Below are 24,591 nucleotides of genomic sequence, written 5' to 3' on the forward strand. Positions count from 1 at the left end.
TCTCATTCCTACTGGCCTGCACCTGTTTAGAATCTAATCAATGTTTGCTGAATGCACAACAGAGAAAACAACATTAACTGCATTTAACACCTATTTCTGCTTTTATTGAAATACAAAGTCTGTAACATTTCTCTTCACAGAAAGAGGCGCACCACTGCTGCAAAAAAACGGAACCACTAAAATAAAAAAATTCCCTTACCATGCTCTGTTTTCCTTCTCCCTCTTCCTCTAGAATTGCTTCTATTAGACTAAGAGTACTGTTGTACCAAAACTGTTCATTTCCTCCTAGAAGCTGTGCTTTCTCAAGGAGTGCTTTAGCTTGTCTGTGGTTTCTTTCCAGGTTAGCCAATACAGCAAATAAATACAAGCACCTTGACACATCACGCAAGGCCCTCAATTCCTAGGAAGAAAGATACGTGACCTATATACAAAAGATCCACTACTGCTACTCATATTTACTTCTATTCATATTTGAACTTATGAATAGGCACAGAAATAAGCAAATGGTATTTCCTCAATTATCTGTAGAATTTCAGAGTTGCTCCTTATATTATTTTTCTCAAAAACAGTGTCTGCTTCATACCAAGAACTTAAAATCTTCAAATACACCTTACATTTCTTGATGTTCCTGTATCTTCTACCCCACAAGTCAAATAAGCTATTTTTCTATTATTTAGTATGCATATATCCACTGCCATTTGTCAGTATCTGATGAAGAAACATGGGAATGAAGAATTCTTTAGTGAACTACGATCTAGATACACTAGAGTTTCAGCAAATTTACAATGCAACTTTATGCTAGTTATAAACTATATACTAGTAGTATAAAAGAGACAAATGTACTGTACAGTATAGATAGTATAGCAGCATTCAGAAATACAGGATACTAGTAAGAAATTATATAATTAAAATTATAGTCCACCCTAATGTCTTTGGAACTCTTCTCAAGGCACAATACTAAATTAATGCTTTAATAAGATATATATGTTAATAATTTATTATTAATCTTTGTTATTCAAAGTATTCATGGTTCATGCTAAATATACATAAGCATTTTTTACTCACATGAGAAAAATTATGTAGAGTAACAGGATAATAATTACATTTTTTAAAAGTAAAGGATTTACTTCAGTAATTATGTTTCAATATAACCAAGAAGAGAGCTACAATGGAGAATGGTAGATATAGGAAGAGTATCTTTAATGTAAACTTTTCATAATAATGAGATGACGTGGATTTGTTTGGTGGAACATACAGGCACTTATTTCAGATCTGCCAGAACTGTAAGCCATTATTTCTGTGTCAGTGGCTGTTTATCAGAACAGTTAGCAGTAAAACTGTAACATAATTCAAAACAGTATAACTAGAATTTCAAATTACCAAAATGTTGACAGGATGGAGCTAAATGCTCTCTCTTACGAGCAAATCCTGAATGTCCCTAAGCTACTTTAACAAACAAGGTTTGGATATACATACATCTTCTGAGGTCACTGCAAAGCAGACAGAGATGCTGATACTCTTCACAGGCTAAAATAATCTCCAGACAATTCCCATAAAATTGGATTTAAGTGCTACATATTTAAATATACGCCTTATATATGCTGAAACTTAAATGACACATTTGGGGTCGGGCGAGGTTTGTTTTCACAGTTTTATTACTATGATTATGAACAACTGGATCAAAATCAACATTTTCATACACGTTTTATTAATGTTTCTTTTTCTATTTTATTTCTGATGTACCTGAGTTGCAGCATAGGCCTCTGAAAGCAGAAGTCTTGCTGGTTGATACAAGCCTAGTTGAATTAGTACTTCAGCTTTTTCTATCCACAAGTACGGGAAAGAAAGTGTACTCAGTCCTTTTCCTGCTACCGGATTTACCTCAAAAAACTGAAAAACAACAAAATATTACACCTTCCTAGATTTCAAAACTGAACTAGATGGAATACAAACGGTTATTATGTATAATATTCAATTCTTGATATATCCCACAGTCCAGCTCTTAGCTTCTAACTTCAAAATTCAACATTGTATTACAGGAAAAACGGGTTTACTGTGAGATTTGCATTCTATAGTTCTCAAAAGGCATTCAACTAATAAGTATATACTATTAAAAATAATTTTAGAATAGATTACTTCGAATCTGCTACTGTCATGAAGAAATTGATTCTTGGTAGTAATTGAAACAATCAAAGAGAAACACTATTTGCAAGAGCTAAAATAGCTGAGGCAAGAGAGATTAGTAATTAGGAAAAAAAATACATTTTAAATGAACAAGAATGGAAAAAATATACAAAGACAACAAAACAATATGATGAAAACAAGGACAGAATTGCCGTAATAAAGAGGAAACTGGAGGTAAAATTTAAGAATACCAGTAAGGCAATTACCTTCCTAATGAAGAGACAGAAAAGACAGAGCTGAAATATTTGCACCCCTTTAAAACAATCTACAAGAGGGAGCAAAACAGTATGCAATGATGTAATGGAGAGAGGAAGAAGAGAAAACCAAGATCAAGAGCAAATGCAATGCCTTTTTTGCTTCTCAGTCTTTTCTATTTATTTGCATTAGTCCCAACTTCTGTTTGTAGAAAAGCAGTTTTACTTTGTATGAATCTAGATTCTACTTTTGTTGTTCCACAATACAAATAATATGCCAGGCAAACCCAGCTCACTTTCAGCTGATGCCTGCCAGTAGAATTTTTAGTAGTATGCATTTTTAACGATGTTCTGTGTTCATGTATTTCTCAAGTATAAAATTATTTCAAAACAAACTGTCAAGTATATTAAAATAAAAATTGAAGAGTAATTTATTAAAGAAACTGGAGCAGAAATAAAAACCTTTTCATTTGAAGTAAGGATATTCTCATCCCTAGCACCATTCAGCTGAGCATTTTCAAAAAAAGTTTTCCTTCCTTCTGTCTTAGGATGTACTTTTCTTTCTTTTTTCAGTGCTATATCTCGCCTACACCTAAATCACAAGGAAAAAAAAAAGTAAATTCAAGTGTATTTTAAAAGTATTTAGTAATGAAATATTAGTGTGCTAGCATCTTCAACATACACTCACTCTGTGGACAGATACAAAACAATCATGCACAGAATTTTAGGGCACAGCTACTGTATCAAATTTGTCTGAAGAGATCACGGTTTTGACTATTTTTTCCCTCAATAATGCATCAACTGTAAGGAAAAAAATCCCAACTAAATACAGCCTCTGTAGTGAAAATACATACATTGCTTGTTCTAAGTCACTAATGTATGCTTCTCCAGCAGCTTTCTCATGATATGAAGATGCCTGACTCAGTTTTAGGTCTGAACATATCAGGGCAATTCTAAGAATAAAAAGAAGAAATGTTTAAGAAACAATCAGACTCTTTCATATGTTGCTTCATATAAGCACATTATATATAAAGAGAATACATGCCACATTTGTCAATCCTGCCTTCTTATGTCTTGATTAATATTGGCAATAACAAAAATTTTAAATAAAAAAGGGAGAAATGCAGCAGTTGAAAATAGCCATTGATAGAGTTGAACAATTTCATTGATAGGGCATCCACCAGTATCCCCAGTCCATCCATCAAACCCATACCTCGCCAATTTAGTGGCAAAAATGATGTGGCAAAAGTACAAAAATATTAATAGTATGGTCTCACAACACATGCAAAAAACCCCACACACGTGTATGTGCTAACCTACTTTTCTGTATTGAGTAAAGAGTAATATATTCTTGTACACCTATCTGATCATATATAAAAATCAGGTCACAGACATAGATAAAATACCATAAAATAAAAACAAATCTTGAAGAGTCAAGAAAAAAAATTTGTCTAGCAAAGCTTCACTAAAGATCAATTTCCTATTAGTAAATTAGTACTGTTGTACTCAGTACTTACTTGTAAGACAGTAACTCAGCAATCATTGGCAACCCAGACAAACACACAGTTCTATATGTATCTATTCTGTTATGTGGGATCAGTTTCAAGTATTTTAAAAATACATTATATAGCATTTCACAAACTGTCGGGAATTAAGCAAACAGTTATTGCTTATAACTGTTAATTATTAAGCAAACATTATGCAATACCTTTCAAAAAAGCACAATGAAATGTTTAACCAAAGCAGCAATTATTTGCCATTGCATGCATATTAAGTATTTTTGAATCAAAACCCTTAAGGCTAATTACTCAAAGTAACAGAATTTTAGTCAAAAAGGCAAATCTCTGTGAAAGAAAATGCGCTTATTTGGGATACTTATTTGTGTTCTTAAGCTAAAGACAATATCTTTTTGATGCAAGATGGGAGTCTGGCTTTTGAATAATTAAAATGTAATACTTTCATTGAAATATTTTTTTACTTTCCTTTTTTCTGTTGGGTGACAATAAGGCGTTTCAAAAATTATTCACATGAAAGTGGCTTGAGTTCATAATCTTGTACACCTTTTCTTGTGGAGATTAAATTTAGTAACAGATAAACTTAGTGGCTTTAATTCCACAATCAAACCAATTCATCAAAATTCTACTAATATGTATTAAAAAATGAATTAAAAGAAATAAAAAGCATTACAAATATAAAACTGTAAGTTGCAGAAAGGCTTTTAACTACTTAGTGAAATATCAATGGATGGTCCATGCCATTAATTTTCTCTTTCATTTAAAATAAAGGCTACAAACCGAAGGTGATAGAGATCAGACAGACTTCTACATTCCACAACTTCATTAGCGATAACTTCAGCTAGTTGAAAGATGGGAAGAATCAAGTGGGGGCAAAAAATTTTCTGCAGTTCTTTAGATAAAACATCCATAAAATACAAAGTGCAAGTCTGAAAAGAAATGTTTTTCATTCAATCAGTATAAGCACAATTTTGTAGAGAATAAATTTTAAATTAATGATTATATCTTCAGTTCCAAACTTTACTAAAAAAAATTGAACTTTCAAGCTGAAAAAGTAGCTAGGTACATAGAAAGCCAGCAAGTTTATTCTTTAAGTTAAGTTTATTTCTGAATGCAGAGAATAGACTAACACTTTGAAGTATTAATGAATATTATGACAAGGAAGTATTTCTGACAGCTGTCTTGAACAGAAAAACTAAATTGTAACAATAGTTCTCTGCTACTCATTTTTTTCCGAAATAATGCTCTAGAATTTTTAGGAGTATACTTACAGGTTTTGGGAAATTATCCCAGTTAATACCATAACTATTTGTCTTCTGTTTAAAAGCAGCTCTGATTTCATTGGGACAGTCATAATGAGCCCATTCTTCTACATTTGCTGGTAAGGTATCAACTGACCCTTTCCCTTTAGACTTCTCTTTCACAACAGAAACTTCAACCTATAATAAAAAATAAAAAAATAATGACATTTATGAGGCCAAATTAACATTCCTGTTGGTAATAAATATTCCACTAACATTTTAGAAAAATGTATCTGCTGAATATCTTTTGAAGTTTTTTTTGTTGGTTTTTTTAACGGCAATTTCTGAGCTGTCAAGTCCACGCAATCAAAAGTGAAGGTATGATATACAGATTCACAGAGAAATTCTTCACAGGTTATGAGTCTTTACAGGAAAGCATCTGAATTATTTAACAAATCAGCGAAAGGAAAGATCTCTTAAAAATAATTATTCTCTTAATTCCACAGGAAAGGGGTTCTTACTTGTTTGTCTGTCTTTTTGTCCTTCTCTTTTTTAGGAGCAATTAGTACCTTCTGAGGAGCTGTAAGTTGTGAAGACTCTGATAATACTTTTGCAATAGGGCCTGATGCTGACAATGATACCTAGATAATCAAATAATCACAGTTCATTATTTTCAATATTCAATAATAATATCAATTTCTAGTAATAACGATTATTCACTGTAAGTCACTATCTACAGCAACCAACAATTGTCACATACTATATTATGTATTGTATAAGAGCTTTCTTCAAAAAAGTAAAATTTCAAACACTCCTAGATGATTTCATTACTTGTGTAGCAATTAGGATGATCATGACAATGCAGTAAAGCACCTGAACCGTCAAAAGATGACATCATCCCTGTGATAATTACTACTGCTACTTTTTTAACCTATATGGTTGCAAATTCAATTCTTTTATTTAAACTGCTAGTCTAGATTGCTTAATCTTCTACAGGGGATGAATTTCATATCAAAGTAAACTGGAAGACCACAAAAAGCTACTCTGTTCTCCTGGATTAAGTTTTCTATAATGCTACTAATTAATGTTATACAAAAGAAATTTCTAAATATTTAAGCATATGAAAGCATCCATTGAAAGGTTCTCTGTGCATGCAACAGCACAACTTCTGATCTTACCTAAAATAAACCACATTAACTTGAGAAGCTTAATATATTTTGCTGGAGGGATCAACAATAGAATACAAAATATGAGGGAAAATAATGCTGTATGCTGCACAACTTGTCAAAATTTCAAATTAAAGGGTACACATGTCTTTTAAAAAGTCAGAGGCAGCTTTTTTGGCTTGGATTATTCAGGTTTTCAGAGAACATTTAATATCTTCTACTGAATTATTTATGGAGTCCTATCACTTGAAAATCTGCTTTAGAAAAGGACATCTACAATCAAGTCTGCTTTACTTTGCACTCCAAAACAAGGTTAAACCGTCTTGTAGTACTTCCATTCCTTTAATGCCATGTTTATTCTTTTTCTCCCAGTACTGTTCAGCTGTAAACATGAGTTCTTAGAATTACTTTCATTGTTTTACAACTGGCACTGACAGCTGCATTAACTCTTAAATTTTTTAGTTAATAGTTTATTCAAACAGTAATACTCCTTTCAGATACTTTTTTCTCTCTAGTAAAGTACTCAAACAGTCAAGTTCAGGATATTAAAAATTATGCTTATGTCAATCTGAAAATACCTAAATTCAATTTTTATGTTTCAAATCCCTGTCTTAAATCAAATGCTACAGTCTAAAATGATTTCACAATGAAAACCTGATCGTAATTACCACAGGAGTAAGAAACTGCAGGCAAACTGGAATAAAAATTATGCACAAGTGACAGCTTACCAATCTAGTTGATATGTCCCATCTATAGCACTAGGATTCTTTCTATAATGATTTCTGGCATTAATGTTATCAAGTACAGATTTGGTCCCTTCAAAGATTCACTCATATTTTATGTATAATTATTTTCCTATTTGCTGTGATTTTCAACAGCCATTTAATTTAGGCATTCATATCAATGAGAAATGAAGTAATTTTATTTGGAATGCTGTAACAATGAAAAAGTGGTTAGAGAATAATTGGTGAACACTGCCTGTCTATACTTTTCCTCAAAACTTAACAAACCAACATCCGAATTTAATTTAACCGTGTCACACAATTCCTGCCAGTCAAATGACAGCCCCTTTGAATCAACGTAAGTGAAGGTCCATCTGTAATTACCATTCCTCAAACCTGTCAGCAATGTCTTCAGTATGTGTTCCACCACTACTAAGATTCTTTAACAAATTAAAAATACAAAATTTTAGAACCTTTTGCACAAAACATATGAATGTACTCCAGAGAAACAACAGGACGCTGCTTTTATCGTTAACATCTGCTCTCTATTTTCCTAAGAGAAACAACTATCTTGTTTAATCCTTAAACCTGAAAAACTATATTAACTAGACCATAAAATTGGAAATTCTAAAGATGTAGTTAAAACATCAGATGAATAGCTGGCACCATAACTGCACAAGGTAACTTGAAATATACTGGCCACATTATAATACAATATAATACAATACAATATGTATTCTCATACGATCTTACCTGCCAGATACGGATGATACAAGCATACGCCATCAAACAGTGCTGCTGATGAAAAGGAGAACTATAACCAGAAATTAAAGCCATTAATGTCTGTGTTCTAAACAAAGCTTCCAATTGTTTAATATTACTCAAATCTTCCAAAGTAATCTGGGGCATGGTACCATTTGCTCCAATGTCTGTCTTCAAATTTTCTGTAGGCAAAAATTTTGGTATAGTATTTTTTTCTGTTAAAAAAAAACAAGTATCATGCTCACAGTGACAGTATTTTAAAAATGTATTTAAAAGTTAAAATTTCTAAATTGAAATGAAAACATGTATGTAAAAAATCCAGAAAAATGGAAATTCATCTGCTGAAGATGTCCTTATGGTGATGCAATGCTACTGGTACTATGTTTTCAATGAATATTGTAACAGTTACGTATATTAAATGTAAGCCTGACATAGAAATGAAATCCACTGCAAGCAAGCACACTTTAACTGTATATTCTTGAAAATAAACCTGTGGGACAGACTGTCTAACTTACTTATTTCAACCACTAAAGTAGTGTGGCAGTCAAATCAAAAATCCTTTTGATCCTGATGTAGTGGTTTCTACCATGACTGAAGACTGTGTCCTAACTTACCTAGCAGGTAAGGAGTGGATCTGGCCAGTACTCACTTCCAATACAGAAATGGGCAATAATCCAGTTACAGATGTGTCAATGTCAACTAAGTCTAGAACATAGCTCAAGTTCATCTCTGTGTCTGTAACGAGATATCTTAATGGCTCTCGATCGCAACTACGGATTATACTCTGCTACTCAATCCTCTCTTTTATGCTGTGTAATTGTAGTAATTTTTCAGTAAACACTTATGTTTTATAGAAATTCCAACTCTGCTTGAAATTCAGCTCAAAACCAAGTACTTCAGCAGATTTTCAGCTTAAAGTGAAGTACTATAAAGACACAGTTATCTTTCAACATCAAATCAATGCTCTGCAACATAAACCAGGGTGCAGGAACATGACACCTATCACAGAATCCAGTAACTGTCACAGATTGATTTATTTAAGTAACAGGCAAGGCGAGTGAATTCTGAGCATGAGTAAAACAGTATAAAGTTAGGGAAAAGGACAGTTCAACAGATTAATTTTGTTATTTCATAATAAAAGTTACAGATGGCAAGATACACACAGGACAGGTGGTGTGTAAGATGGGTAGGAAATTGGCTTAACAGTCTGCACGCAGATGGCGGTGATCAATGGTCATTGCCCAGCTGTCACAATTGGGGTCCTCCAAGGATTGGTACCCAGGCTGTTCAACATCTTCAGAAATGTTCTGGATGATGAGATTAAAAGCACCCTCACCAAGTTTGCTGATGACACCGAACTGGGTGGTGAGGTGGACGCATCAGAAGGAAAAGCCTTCTTACAGAGAGAGCAGGACAGGCTGGAAAAGTGGGCTAGAAAGAACTGTATGAAAGTTAGCAAAGACAAGTGCAAGGTCCTGCACCTGGGACAACATAACCAAAGAGTCCAGTACACACTGGGATCTGTGTAGCTGGAGAGCAGCCTTGCTGAAAGGGACCTGGGTCTTGATGAACAGCAAGCTGAGCATGAGTCAGCAAAGTGCTGCTACAGCAATGATGACAAGTTGGATCATGGGCTGTGGGGCATTTCTAGCAGAGACAGGGATGTGACCATCCCACCCACTCTAATCAAGTGTTTGTAAGGCCACAGGTGGAGTACCGTGTCCAGTTCTGTTCCCCACAAATCAAAAAAGCAGCAGACAGACCAGAGAGGGTTCAAAGGAGGGCCGTGAAGATCATCAGGGGGCTGGAGAACCTGCCCTATGAAGAAAGTCTCAGGAAGTTAAGGTCTTTTCACCATGGAGAAGAGAAGGCTCAGGGGGATCTCATCACAGTTTTCCAGTACTTAAAGGGCAGCTGCGAAGAAGATAGAGGCTCTCTCTTCACAAGTCACACAGAAGGGACAAGGGGCAACGGGCACAAGTTGCACTGGGAGAGGTTTCATTTTGATATAAGAAAGAAAAATACATTTTTTACCGTGACAACAATCTACCAGTGGAATAGCCTCCCCAGGGACATGGTACAGTCCTCATCACTGGAGGTTTTCAAGACACAGCTGGACAGGGTGCCAGATAATCTCATCTAGGCTTCCTCTTCCACAAAATGTTGGACTGGATGATCTTTTGAGGTCCCTTCCAACCTGGGTTGTTTTATATTTGAATCTGATTTTTCTTATTATATTATTTCAGTTTCCATTAAAAGTTTTGTTAAAAAATTCTTGAAACATTAGTGTAAGAAGCCCAGTAGTCATAAACAACCATGTGAAACTGGGTGGGAAGATTATTAAAGAACAGGAACAAACTTCAAATCGCCATACAGCTTTAAAAAAAACCATTAAAACAAAACCACTAAGAGAAAGTTATGAACAGAATACTGCTGTGACTTTAATCAAATGTGTGATACTAGAGATACTGAACATTTACCTTTCTCAGTGCAGAAGTACTTGTCTGATCTATCTCATCTATCCACACAAAAATAGCAGAGCAGATGTTGGTTAATGCCACACAGTATTGTTTCAGAAATTAGATACTTTTTTTCCCAACTAAATAATGAGGCATCCTATCAAAATAGATCACTGAGTCCATACCACTGCAAGTGTAAAAGGGCCAAAGAATTTTTACAGTTACCTAAGTATTTGAAAGCATATATCCCTTTGAAAGTAATTTTTAAAAAATCAATCTTAAAATACTAGATAAAGCCAAGGAAAGAGCAACGGATATAGGTACCCACATATTGGCACAGAAACCATTTCCTACAGTTATATCTGGGCTTCTATGAGGATCCATTTGAAAAAGTTGCCTAGCACTGCCTTCTGGTAGCATCTCACAACTCAGGAACCCCTACATCAGACAGGAGCTGTATCTTACTATACCAAAAGACTGAGGGTAGGTTTCCATGGCACGACACAGAATTCACAGATATATTTAAGCTAGCATTGAACAATTATCAGTGAATATTGAAGAAAATACAGCCAAGCTGGTGCCATTCTTTGGGGTAACAAGTTCTACATTAAAAATGTCTACTGCATTTGCAGCTGAGAAACTTATCTGAAGGATATGCACCTTTTACATACCTTTTTCTTGTGAGGATTGCATAGGAAATTTCATATGCAGCAGGAGATCTACCACCCAATCCAGAGACCTAATAACATCACTGAGGGGAAACTGGTTACAATATAACCATTCAGCAAATTCCACCAAATAATCAATCTTCTGCCATTCGTTTTCTTGTTTCTATAAAAGTAATAAAAGAAGAGTTCATTTGTATTTGGTGATGTAAACCATCAAAATGGAATTAAACAACTCAATACAGCCTTAATAGAAGCAAAAAATAGTAATTTGACAGTAAGCAGTTTCATTGGCATCATATAATCAAGAGTTACACTAAACAGAATGTAACAGAAAATTACCACTTAATTTTTTGCTTTATCAAAACTTTTGGCTACTATTAGACATCTTTGCTTGGCAGGACCTCGGCTGAACTTTTACTGGATACTAAGATTCAACCATACACAGTTCTCCAACTGAAGAGCAATTTCGAAGTCTCAAAAAACAACAGTCAAGCATATGGTCTTCCTACTGGTTCAGTTATGTACTTCACAGAGCTTGCAATCCCATGTTATCACTTGAGAAACAACATTCTGTCAGCATTTGAACACATAGTAAAAACTGACACACCTGTAAAGCAATGACTGCATTTTGAAAACAGCTTAACTGTCCAACAATACTTCTGGACATTGTTGCCAAATGACGCCACATATGTGACAAATAATCTTCACTTTCATCTCTGAATTTCTGAATGTCCATCACAAAACTGAATCCCAATCTTGCCTTCACTGTAGCCATATGTTTAAAAATAAAGCTAGAAAAAGACCAAGCAAACTGGAAATTACTTGTATCTGTACCTGTAAAGAAATTCTGTGAGTAGGGTAGATATACTAGCTTGTTACAGAGATATGAAGTTTATAAACTGACATAAAAGGTTCAGATCTTTGAACTTGGATAAGACTATGTAAACGCTACCCTGGATAATTTAGTTTCCATTTAACATAAATGGACTTACAGCTAGGAAAACTAAAGTTTCTGCTATATAACCGTATTTCATGTGCCTATTTTCTCAGAAGAGTAAGATACTACTTATATACAAGTTTGAAAAAAAAGAAATTTACAAATATTAGGAACAGATTAATGAAAGGAAGCACTGCCAATGCATGTCTTTTTCATCAAAAAGACACAACAGTTTTTTGTTGTAAGAACTGACAGGCTGACAAAAACTAATCATAGCGTTTTCCCAAAGAAAAATAAAAAAAAATACTCAGAGATTTTTATTTTTCAAGAATCAAGATGCTTATTCTAATAAAAATAAGTCAACTAACTTACAGACTGTGTCTTGTCTGAGGCAAAACTTGAATAGCTTCATCTAGGACTTTTAGTGCTGTCTCCCAATCAGATTTATCAGCATGTATATGGAATAATAACCCATATAAGGAGGTTCGTAAGGTCAGATCTTCCTCAGCACCTTTGAAGTATTCAAATGATTTATTAATAAATGAAAGAATTAGAGTAATGATATTACAAAATACTGGGATTTTTTTTATTACCAGATCAAAAGAAAGAAGAACATGCCTGGGTGAAAGCATTCAGCTGGTAACCCAATATTTTGAAAATCCTTTGTAATCCACTGATGCAAAGGCAACACATCTTTCTTCTCCTACAAAGACCAAAAGAGAAAAAAAAAAAAGTCTTTTGGTAATCTTTTGGTTAATGTATGTCTTCAAGTATTACTGTACTTCTGTTTCATTTGTAAACCAATTAATATGGTTAATATGAACTATCAACCTGTCACGTAAATAGCTACTTGTGCAGGAGATTAAAATCACAGCCATTTCTCCAGAATAAGTTCTATAATACAAACCCAATACAATAACCAGACTCAGTAATATTCAATCAGTTACACTGATTAAATAACACAAAATCTTGAAGTAGGCTGTTCGAGAATCCCAGAATAGTTGAAGCTGGCAAGGACCCTGCAGAGCTCTCTAGTCTGCACCCCTGCTCAAAGGTTTTGTTCAGCCATCTTTTGAGTACTCCAAGCAGAGACTCAACAGCCTCTCTGGTCAAAAACGAGTAACAGCTTAATTTTTCAGACTGTTTTCAGATCATTTTTAAAAGATGACTCGATGCCTCTTGTCCCATTTTGCTTAGCTGGCTTTAGCTGTGAAAATTTCACCATCGTAATTCTCACCCAAAGGTGAGAGACAAGATACATCTACAGAGAAGTCAGTACAGAGAGACATCTACAGCACAGTTTTGCAACTTCAAAGATAAATTCACTATCTTGATTCACAAATAGATCCATATAAAGTTCTACTGATACACTGACCACTGAATACATAAAGACTATGCTAATAAATTACCTGAGCTGTACCTACAACTTTTGGGTAAGGATTACACTAGCATCATTAAAGGTTTATCAAATTTGCTCAAATCAGCATTTACTTCTATGAAGGCACAAAGCCTGACTAACCTAGTGGCCTTCTACCATAGAGCGACTGCATCAGTGGACAAGGGAAGAGCTATGGATGTCATCTACCTGGATTTCTGTAAGACCTTTGATATGGTGCCCCATAACTTTGCTGCTAAATTGGAGATACAGGTTTGATGGATAGGCTGTTAGATGGATAAGGAAGCGGCTGGATGACCATGTCCAACAAATTACAGTCAATGGATCAACACCCAGGTGGAAACCAGTAACGAGTGGTATCTCTCAGGGGTCCATACTGGGACCAATACTGTTTAATATCTTCATCAGTGACACAGACAATGGCATTGAGCACAATCTCAGCACATTTGCTGAAAACACCAAGCTGTGTGGTGCTGTTGACATGCTGGAGGGATTTTTTTTCTGGATTTCCCTTTGAGCATTTTCTAAACATTCCCTTTTGTACGCTTCACAAAGTGAAACACTACAGCCCTTCAGACAGCAAATTATTCTGAAGAGGACTGTTGCGATTCTGACAATTGGCGAGAACCACCAAATGAAAAAAAAAAATGTGATTCCCTGTACGTGTGAATGTGTGCTATGTGAATGCAGGTAAAAAAAACATGTATGTGTTTATAACAAATAAATCACTTTCCCAGGAAAGGTATCAGTATCTTGAAGTATGTACCCAAAGCTTAATAGCAAACCAAAATTTTTTTTTTATCATCAGTACTGTTCACTAAACACAAGCACAATTAGCAATACTTATTAGATATTCTTACCTGTTTGATTTCAGATTCTGCTTTAATTATGTTCTGAAGAATTATTTCAGTAGGTTCTTTAAACTGCTCTCTGTCATGTCGAGAACCTAGCAAAGGTAAACATGTATTCCAAAAGTGTCTAGCTGCAAACATTACAAGGGAATAATTTCCAGCTTCTCCTGCGTACCTGAAGAAAGTGAAATACAGCTTAGTGAAGGGGAACAATCACACTCTTGCCCAAAATAAAGGATTTTACTTCTACAAACATCTGGGTTTACCTGATCCAAGCGCTGCCATATATAAGCTCAGCAACGACGGGTTAGCATGTGAGCTTCATACAAAAGATATTTTCCATTTTTATATACAAAACACCTTCACATGTTCAGCAGAAGCAGCAATAAACAAGTACCATAGTGATGGTTTTACTGTACTTTTGTGTAATCTTAGCTCAAAAGCCTTCATTACAAAAAATAGCAGAAATCTACTCAAGATGTTCTCATTGGAGTAATCTACTTTTTTGTCTTCCTGTTACTTTCTCATTCTAAAAACATTAAAACGAACAAACCAATTATTAAAATGCTATGGATTTTGAACAGTACAGTGCCACTGTGACATAAGAATATACCCTAAATGTCTCTAGCTGCATTCAAATTGTTTTGAGGATATTTCATGCAAATGTTACTTCGAATTAATAAAATTTAATAATCATCCAGATTGTGATACAACACAATACTCCTATTAGCAAGCAAAAGTTTTAGAATTTAGCTCACAATTATGGATTGGTATTAAACAAGCATCCACTGAATAGTTTTACTATTTTCAAAAAAGTAGGTTTTGAATCTGCAAATCTTTGCCATTTTCTACCACAGTTTCATGATTTTTAGAGTCCATATGCTCACATGCCTTATGTCTTAACACTAGACTTAAGGCCTAGGTTTTTTTGTTCACCACTTTTTGTCTCCCTTTTAGAATGTGTTAAGATAGGCAGATTGATGTGCTCAGTCTTTCCTGAAAAACTGCTTGTCATAACATCCAAATTTAAAAAAACCACAGATTCATCTGCAACATGACATCACATCAGGTTCTGTTACACTGCCTAGTCTAACTTCATCACTCTCTTTTTAATGATCAGTGGAAGGAAGAAAGTATTACAATGCTAACAGCGTCACATCAGCCATCACATGTTCATCTTCTAAGAGTTGTAATTGCCTACTTTTGATAATTGATCTGTTTCTTTCAAAAAGCAATGAATTCATAGATGCATGTCATGCATCATCCATGTGTCACCTTCTCCTGCCTATCTGCAATCTTCCCACTTTGGGTTCATGACATATATTTTCACAATATTAATATGATGCTCTGCAAGTATTAGATCCGCAAATCTGTAAATCAGATTTTAGGTCTGGTTTATATTAGTTTTTTTCTCAAAATAAAACATACCTGGCACTCTGAACAAAAGCTTTTGATGCTGTAACACGCAAATGTTTTCTTCCAGAAAAATTTTCCATTATACTCTTTCCTTGTATACAAGCAGTAGTGCTCAACATTTCTTGTCTCAATCTGTTACCAGGCCTGAATAAAGGCAAATAAATAATTCAAGAAGTGCTAGCCTTACAGTCTAAGAATATACCAGTTCCTATTAATGATGCTTTCAAGTTGCTACTAAATAGATGTCTCTAGCTGTGGAAGTTACAAATGCTTCTACTGCCTTTTCTTTTAAAATCAGAAAATATTTGAAAAACTGAACATTTTGCAAAAAGATACCAGAAATTATATATCTTTTTCAGAGTTCTAATGAAAATAACTGTGGAATCAGATTTTTGAAATTATTACTTACATTTAACAAGGAGCAAAAATAGATTTAAGGTTTTCTCCCCATTATTCACTACTGTACATCAAAGTATTAGTCCAAAGTCAAACTTAGATGGCAAGCAATTAAAAACAGGAATCGGGAAAATGAGACAATTTTTGACACTTTATTTTTTAATCGGTCTTGCTTATGTCTGGTAAAGTATGCACAGAGCTCTCGAGATACTGATTTGGATCATAATCTACTATATTTAAAAATAATGAATGTAGTTTTCAGTCCTAGCAGTTAATCAGTTGAAAATAAGTAAATAAATAAATTTGGTATCTTTGGTCAACAGTGATTTTGTAAGAAAAGTAATTATACCATTTTCAAGATTTTTTTTTTAATGTGTTAGTTACAATGTGCAACCATATACAGAAATGTACACATTCTAGTTGGCCTAGTTCCTACTCTGTGGTGAGAACTATCATGTAGTTATGATTTTTGTCCACGAGAGGACACCAGTGTTCTACAGTACAAGTCAACAACAACGAAAAAAAGTAAAAATAAATAACCCTTCTTTCTCCTGAAGCTGTACCTTACCATGGCAAGACAAAGTTTATCTTCTGTTTCCCTGGAAACAACATTGATATTACATAACTACATTTCTTTGTCAAGGAATCAAACATTTTATCATTCACTAGTTTGCAGACTGCTAGACATGCAGCAAGTATTGTTCTCAACTTCTGTAATTTTCTGAAACCACGTTTTTCATATTAAGATACCATATTTGCTTTTACATGTTTTTCCCCATGTAGCAAATAACATGAATTTCAAAGGGCAAAATACTGCTATTTTTAAAGAGACATTATTTTTCAGAGAGAAAAATGAACAATTATATTCAAAGTGTTTCACATGTTTATTTCAAACTTCCTACATTACAAAAAAATTTTACTAAATGGAGTTCCCTACTTTCTCATTTGATAAAATTACATTCTGGTTTTGGAGGACATGCACATAAAAATCTAGAAGGATCAAAGGATATAAGCTTTTTATAATGAAGGACTCCGCTTTCTGTTCATACATGAAACCTTTTTTCTCTTTTTATCTTTGAGATCAAAGTTTTCAATTATCAGGTAAGTAAGACACTGAGCTTTTAAAGAAATGAGTTACATTCCTATTGCACTCATATGCATACATGGTAATAAAGATGGTAAGGACTACCTGACAGCAAAGCTTGGAAAACAGTAGCTGCTTATCACCTATTATCACTCACAGCTCCATCTTTTTCCATGAACTGTGTAGACCCTTTGTGTACTGGAGCCAGCTCAGCACTGGAAGCAGTCTGCATCAGCAAAAGAACTAGAATAGGAAAACTTCATTTTCACCTCAAACTGTACAGTTCCTTTGTAATAAAGATTTTCACTTTGGATTATGTGATCAGATGCATTTGCCCTACAGACTCTTTCCTCCTCAAAACTTAGTTCAAGTATACCACAAGATCATGCAAAACTCCATGTACTTACATTTCATATTTCTTAGTATCTCTATTGTGGAAACTATTCTCATCTGATTGCAAGATCCTTCTGGAACAAGTCATCACTATTTCATAGTCATGTGATACATATGCAAAATATGTAAGTCGTGTCAGCGTCTGCAATTCCACTAAGGAATCTGACCACCTGCACTCTAACGCCAACTTCACTAACTGGAAAAAAAATAAACATAAAGAAAAAAAAAAGAGAGAGTATAAATCTCAGGGGTTTATCATGCCCTTTTTCTACAGTACTTACATGCTTACAGCTGTACCTTCCAGACAACCCACCCGGACATGGAACAAGTACATGATAAAACAACCCAGAAAATCAGTTACAAGAACAATCAAAATATACAACAGAGAAGCATCGTCCACCTTGTACTAAGTATTATAATAGCATATCATAAAACCAGTGTGGATGCTTTTTGTGCCTAAGTGTGGATGCCTTTTCACCAGCAGTATCTGCCAGAACTTACTATATCCTCAGCCCTCTTCTGAAAGCCAGCGGAACAGGACTTCCAACATACAGAGCCCATTTTAGTTAAGCCAAAGGCAAGAATGGGAGATAGAATTGGTTTTACAACAGTGTTTTGTATATAGTTTCATTATAGGACCTAAATGTCTTCCTCACTTTCACATGCCTCAGTCAGAAAGTTCCGTCTTTTTAAGATAATCAGAATTGTTAATGAATTGGTCAAAATTAGGATACTACAATACTGTTCTCCAAAACTAAACCACTTAAGTGACGGCTAAAGCTAACTCATAATACTTGGCATAAATTTGTAGACCAACTAGAATTAGATACCTTATTTTTAAAGGCCCAGATCCTAGTTTTTAGAAAGAAGGACTTCTACAAGTGTTAGACAATGTCTCCAGATTCCTAGCTAAATAGGGAATACATCTCAGTCCTGTAAGAAAACCCTTTACAGGAGGTAGAAACAATAAAAGTGGCAATCAAACAGGTAAGACTACAATTCACTGTTTTGAAAATTCAGGCTATAAACCTTTCTGTACTACCTTTCTTCTTGAATAGCCTGGTAACCAACAGGATCACAGGGAAAGTGTGGCACTATTCAGCATGAGTAATCCTGGAGGACTGATCAAAAGCAAGTACTTTAAGAAACTATGCCTCATATGCCTTTAAGCATTGGGACAGGCTGGCTAGGGGAGTGGTGGAATGCCTGGAAGTATTTAAAAAATGTGTAGATGTGGTGCTTGACAGCGTGGTTTAGTGGTGGACTTGGTAGTCATGGGTTAACAGTTGGACTTGATGATCTTTAAGGTCTTTTCCAATCAAAATGATTCTATGGTTCTATGTAAGAATTGTCAAAAAGCAACCTAAATTCTTTAAATAGTTACAAATTGTTGTGTTCTACCTTGCAACTGCCAAAAGTAAATTCACTATAGCACGAAGTTTTCTGTTGAAATTCTGAATACTTCTAATATAAACCCTAAAATACACCTCTCTACAACTACCTGAAAGCAGGTTGTAATGAGGTGGGTGTCAGTCTCTTTTCCCCAGTAGCAAGTGATAGGACAAGGTGAATGGCCTCAAGTTGCACCAGGGGAGGTTTAGATTGGATATTAGGAAAAACTTCTTCACTGAAAGGGTTGTCAAGCACTGGAACAGGCTGTCCCAGGAAATGGTTGAGTCACAATCACAGGAGGTATTTATGTAATGTGGCACTCAGGGTCTTGGTTTAGTGGTGGACTTGACGAAGTTATGTACGGTTGGACTTGATGATCTTAAGGGTCTTTTTCAGCCTAAATGATTCTATGATTCTATAAAGTTTTCTCCACAAAAAGTGAAAGGTCAGAAGTACAGTTCTGTATAGAATTAATCTGAATCCATTATGCTCATCTGATAGTTATGGAAATAATCTGTTAGAGCAAAATGGGAATAATTCTAATACTAGTATTCTAACGCTATCTGGTTTTTTACTCCATCACAAAAATCCTGTACCTGTTTGTAATTATTCAATCTCTTGGAAAGTTTTAAAGGAAATAATGCTACAATATAAGTTTCAAAATTAAATCTGCCTCCATCCAAAACTGAAACTGAAAGCCCATTTATCCTATGCAATTTCTTAAAACTCAAGAGCTAATAAAACAAAGCTAAATACCTGAGATAAGCTAGGAACAGTGAAATCCATGAGACCCAAGCCATTACATGAATACATTTCTAGACCAATAAGAATTCTTGTCATAGCATTTTGTGCTTCATCATTATTCTAAGCAGAAATAAAAAAATCACATTAACAGATTATTTTTTTTTTTTGCAAGTAAACATTACTAGGGACACTAATTGAGATAAGGTAATAGCAACTATGTTTTAAAACTTCAGTTTACATTAAGCAAGCCTTCCTCTCTTTATTGCGTCCTTAACATGGTAAATCTTACATATTTATTTACTTTAAATTACCATTGTGAACTCTGAACTACTACAGTTTCAACATTAGAAAACAGTAACAATGCAATGAATGTAAATTATATATATACCTGAGGGATTCTGGTTTTATAGACAAAATAAAAAGATAGGAATAAATAATTACTTTCCAATTTACTATCATATTCTATATAGAGAGACCATACTAAATGTTGATATATCTTCTCTTTCTTAACATTTTTAATGTAGCCATTTTATTATTTTAAAAGTATGAATTCAAATCCAACTTTGTTATACAGTCATTGTATGACAAATACCACCAAAATTATTTTCCACAGCTAAAAACAGAAGGCAGAGTTAAGAAATGTAGACTCACTACTATGCCCACGTAGACTCATTACTATGCCCAATGTGAAAATTTTGCTGTATTCCATTAAGATTTATGGGATCTACAGCCAAAATTTATTTTCACGCTGTATTCAAATACACAGAAGAAAATACACATTGGTATTTTCAGTCATCATTAAATGAATCTATGAAATTAATTTTAATTTTTCAAAGAAGAGCTTCAACATTATGCAGGATTTCAGAGAAACAATACCTCCTCCTCAGTCCCAAGTTTATGTTCAATCTGCTGCTGATTTAACTGTTTTGCTTTCACCCATGTAGCAATGATCTGTTGTTGCACAGCAATAGGAACTGTTTCATTAGGTATGGTTCCAGTTGTCACATTCAGAGCAAAGTCACAAATCTAAACACCAAGAAAGACAAAAAAAGAAAAAAAAAAAAAAAGACTGCAATAGAGGAGAAATGTGGAAAGCTCTTTGTATGCAACGTTTTCCCCATTAGTTATTTTAAAATTACTGTACATGCATCTCTAAGCCTAACAACATCTCCATTAAGTCAGCCCATAAAGTAAATAGAAGCCCCAGTTGAGTTGGTAAGGAAATTCAGCGTGCATTTGGGGATGACCTGTGGTGGCAGTAATGGTAAAAGATGGTAGCTTATTTTTTGTGAAAATTTCTACAATTTAGTTTATACGAATTGGAATAGAACACAGCAGACCAAAAAAAAAAAAAAAAAGACTACAAAAAATGAGGGGTTTGTACCTCTAATGCAGCTTTGATATCAGGAAGTCCCCTGGGATCTACTGAAAAAGACGGGATGACATTTGCTTTTTCACGTTTCTCTGTTGCAGCTTTTCTGCTTCTGTCTGTTGCTGCAAAATTTTTTTTCTTCTCAGCAAGATTTGGCTTTGGAATCCAACAAAGAATTAAGCCCCGAGCCAAAGCATTACATAACATCAATAAAATCTCAGCACTTCTGTAGAAGAGAACAAAAATCAGAAGCTTATGCTGCATCACATCAAAGTAAGAGGAAGTACTAAAGTATTTTACTTTCAAGTAATAAGCATTACTTGAAAAATCTGTTTTTTTCTTAGAAAGCAAAATTATGGATGTTATGAAAAAATTTCCCATTGGAAAAGCAGTAAAATGGTTAAATGTGCAAAAAACCATCCAACTGTCATAGTTTACATCATGTTTTTTCAGCTCTTTCTATAATCAAAGCTTCTATTTCCCCACAGAAAAATAAAATAAAATTCCTATTTATGTTAAACACACTTAAAATATAATTTTTTACTAGTGGGCTGCTATGTATGAAAATAGTGATTATTTCCTAAAAAAATTAACCTAAGCCAAACTCTCAAATAAAGCCATTTATTACACTATTACCCTTCATGCTAAACAACTGCTGAGCTGAAATAATCTTTTTTTTTAATAAAATACAAACTGAATTATGACTCAGAGATTATTGCTGATACATGCTAATATAAGTATCAGGATTAATAAACTGGTATTACCAGTCTTCATCTGCACAAACTGCACTTTAGGCTTTATCTCCAATACTGTTACAAGAGCATTCTTTGCTGCTGGTCCTAACAGTTTGCCTAGTGTGGAGATAACTGTCAATAATGTGCTAAAATTTACAGGATTTTATCCCAGTCAGACTTTGACCACAGCATCTCCTCTGTCATAGTCAATCATCCTCCCATTGCATTTACTACAGAACTGGATTTCTCTAAAGCACTGTGAAATCTACATTCTCATTTTCATGGGCTATTATTAATGTGCACATTCCCTTTATTATTTTTTCTCTTTTCTCTTACATTTCATAACCACTAGTAAGCACCTTATTCTAGATCAGAAATGTTTACAATGAACACTATTTACAATATAATTCAACTTCAGAGCAACTGACAGCAAGCAAACACATTTCAAGCTGTCCTGCAAACTCAAAAGGCTAAGAAAATTTTCCTGATTCTTTCTGACTAGCTTAACAAAACACTGTTTCACATGCATATGTTGCTATTCCACAATAAAGAGAAATTAATATTGCTTAGTCTCAAGTTAACATGGATTCCAGTGAACAGTAACAAAGAACAGATAGAAAGGATTAAGAAGTCATTTTCACACCACAAAATTAAATTTATCTTCTGAAATACTCCATATATACCAAGGTCCTTCTACGGCTTATGAAAGCCAGCAATAAGTCTTTCACAGCACAAAGTGAAGTCACTTTCTTTATGTCTTTAAAAGTATTTTTTCTGTTTTAGAGAAAAAGGGCATGTTCATAACCCAACATCTACATTTACCCATTGTGCCCAACAGCCTTGACAGCTCCAAGAAGAGTGTGCAGGTACTCAGTAATTTCCCTCTGTCTTCCTGAAGAGATAAGATGTCTATTGTAGTTTAAGATGTACACCACAGCATTGTGAACAATCCAGGCTTCATTCAATTCTTCTCCTATTTCAGCTGCACGTTGGAAATTTTCCATAGCATACTGAGATAAGTAGTCTATCCATAAACTATAAAATTAGCATAAAGAAGCTGTTATTCCAAAAGCTCAACACTAGAAGGAACTATATCATAAGGTTAAATATGCAGTAGTACATCTCAGTCAACAACAACAATAAAATTTTAATCACTTTTCAATTGCATTTATTAAGTCTTCATTCATTAACTTCTATTTTACTTGGATGAGAAGATGACTCAGGAAAGGAATTAGTATCAACATAAAATGAGTAGTCTCCAACACTAACATGCTATTAGCTTAAAAAATAGTAGCTAAAATTCATGTTTCATCCACATGTTTTTTTTTTAAATGCATATGTGAATCCACACATCAGTGCCAGAGATCATTAAACACCCATGACAGGGCTCTACTTGAATAGATACAAGTAAGGCCTTCCACCTTCCACTCTAGAGTTAAGGAGGCATCTTATACATGTAACAACTACATGTGTTCTTGTACTCCAAGAAGCAATCTCCAGATGTTCTGAAATGCTAAATTCATTTTTAATACAATAACACCTTTTCCATAGTCTATGCAGTAACTTTTTTTCTTTTTTTCCCCTCCATTATCAAGATGTACCATTACTTAGAAAAAGTAATATTAAAAATATACTCTTGAATGACCATACAGAATGGCCACCGTTAAGTCACAAAACCAAAAGCACAAACTGACACAGGATATTACTATGTCAACTGATAAAGAAAATGTATTTTGAATTAAGAAACTTAAAAGTGCTGAAGCTGCTAAATGGCAGAACCAGGCCTTGTCCCTTGTATAGTCGTAATCCAAGGCTGGTTTAAAATTTAGTCAATTTAATTAGCAGGAGAATAGCAAAACAACAGATGATCAATTTGTGTACACAGGTGCTCTCAGAAACGCAGGTGTTTCTAGAAAAATTAGTATACGTGAATAGGAATTGCTTGTTCAAAGACTAAGTGTGCTTGAAGAAGTGTGTGAGTTAAAGCTGGCAGAAGATAATGATCCGAGGAGGAGCTTGGAACCGAGGCAGAGACTGGAACTGAATAGATGGATCAACTGGGACAGGGTCAGGTGATGGATTCACAGAACTGACAAGACCAAAGGAAACTTCTAAAAACTTTGGCCATTGACTAATGATTTGCTAAGTGTATATAAGTTGTGCTGCATCCCATTGTTCTCTGCCACTCACTGGGGTGGTGGCCCAGCTTTGAGTTGTGATTAAAGCAAACCTAGTGGTACCCATGTCTGTGTGAATTTTTCCTTTAACATCAAGAGTAGTACAGGACACAGTAGACCAAAGTGCTTTTTTCCTGTGAGTTTTTAATCTAATTGGGTAAACTCATGACCAGCTTAGTAGCACATTTTGGAACAGAATCCTCATCTTTGTCCCTTGGTTCTGGTCAATTTATACTTTTTCCCATTTTACTGAACATTTACAAGCAGACAGTGTGAGAAACTTTAATCTTCAGACTTAATGAACAGAATTAAGCACACAACTGACATCCTCTTTCAGGACATGACTGCTGTCACAATAAGGCTAATATTAGCATGAATGCGAAGAGAGTTTCAGTATCATCTTCAGAATTCTCTCCCCTCTCCTCCTTCACAAGAAATAATCATGTCAGACCAAAAAAACCCCCAGTACTCACTATTCTACTCTTATTTGTTTCAGTTAATTGGATGGAACAGACTAGTTTTGCAAACTGAAGTACTCCATTGTATGTATTCAGGTACTCAGATATCATTATAGTTACCGGAATTATAAAGCAAGCTAGAGAGTTTTTTGATTTCGGGAAGTGTATTTTTAAATACAGAATTTCATGGTCTGAATGTCAATATCACACAGATTTAATGTTTTTTAAGGTTAGGATACTACCTTCTAGTTTCAGACCAATAAATGTTAAATGAAAAATAAAATACACAGTCCAGCATAAAAGCAACCTAAAGTAAATTTATTTCTAACTA

General features: G+C 34.4%; 1 protein-coding gene across 12 annotated transcripts in view; it reads right to left on the minus strand.

Annotated features, from left to right (window-relative positions):
- CFAP46 (cilia and flagella associated protein 46) overlaps positions 1–24,591 on the minus strand; it is an 80,377-nt gene that overhangs the window by 28,619 nt on the left and 27,167 nt on the right. For 9 of the 12 annotated variants that reach the window (XR_005829587.1, XM_040605789.1, XM_040605786.1 and 6 more), the window contains 19 exons: positions 22,448–22,660; positions 20,904–21,117; positions 20,396–20,545; positions 19,532–19,639; positions 17,398–17,579; positions 15,523–15,654; positions 14,104–14,269; positions 12,466–12,550; positions 12,220–12,358; positions 11,518–11,701; positions 10,914–11,073; positions 7,775–7,998; positions 5,655–5,774; positions 5,164–5,331; positions 4,673–4,821; positions 3,233–3,331; positions 2,841–2,970; positions 1,744–1,890; positions 200–400 (listed from right to left, as the gene is read on the minus strand). Coding sequence is in view for 11 of the 12 variants with exons in the window: in XM_040605789.1 (XP_040461723.1) it covers positions 200–400; positions 1,744–1,890; positions 2,841–2,970; positions 3,233–3,331; positions 4,673–4,821; positions 5,164–5,331; positions 5,655–5,774; positions 7,775–7,998; positions 10,914–11,073; positions 11,518–11,701; positions 12,220–12,358; positions 12,466–12,550; positions 14,104–14,269; positions 15,523–15,654; positions 17,398–17,579; positions 19,532–19,639; positions 20,396–20,545; positions 20,904–21,117; positions 22,448–22,660 (2,971 nt within the window). In the remaining variant the exon portion in view is untranslated. The remainder of the gene's footprint in view (positions 1–199; positions 401–1,743; positions 1,891–2,840; positions 2,971–3,232; positions 3,332–4,672; positions 4,822–5,163; positions 5,332–5,654; positions 5,775–7,774; positions 7,999–10,913; positions 11,074–11,517; positions 11,702–12,219; positions 12,359–12,465; positions 12,551–14,103; positions 14,270–15,522; positions 15,655–17,397; positions 17,580–19,531; positions 19,640–20,395; positions 20,546–20,903; positions 21,118–22,447; positions 22,661–24,591) is intronic. The other 3 variants (XM_040605785.1, XM_040605788.1, XM_040605787.1) reach the window with 3 other exon arrangements.

This window comes from Falco naumanni, chromosome 9 (assembly GCF_017639655.2).
Source record: "Falco naumanni isolate bFalNau1 chromosome 9, bFalNau1.pat, whole genome shotgun sequence".
Lineage (NCBI taxonomy): Eukaryota > Metazoa > Chordata > Aves > Falconiformes > Falconidae > Falco > Falco naumanni.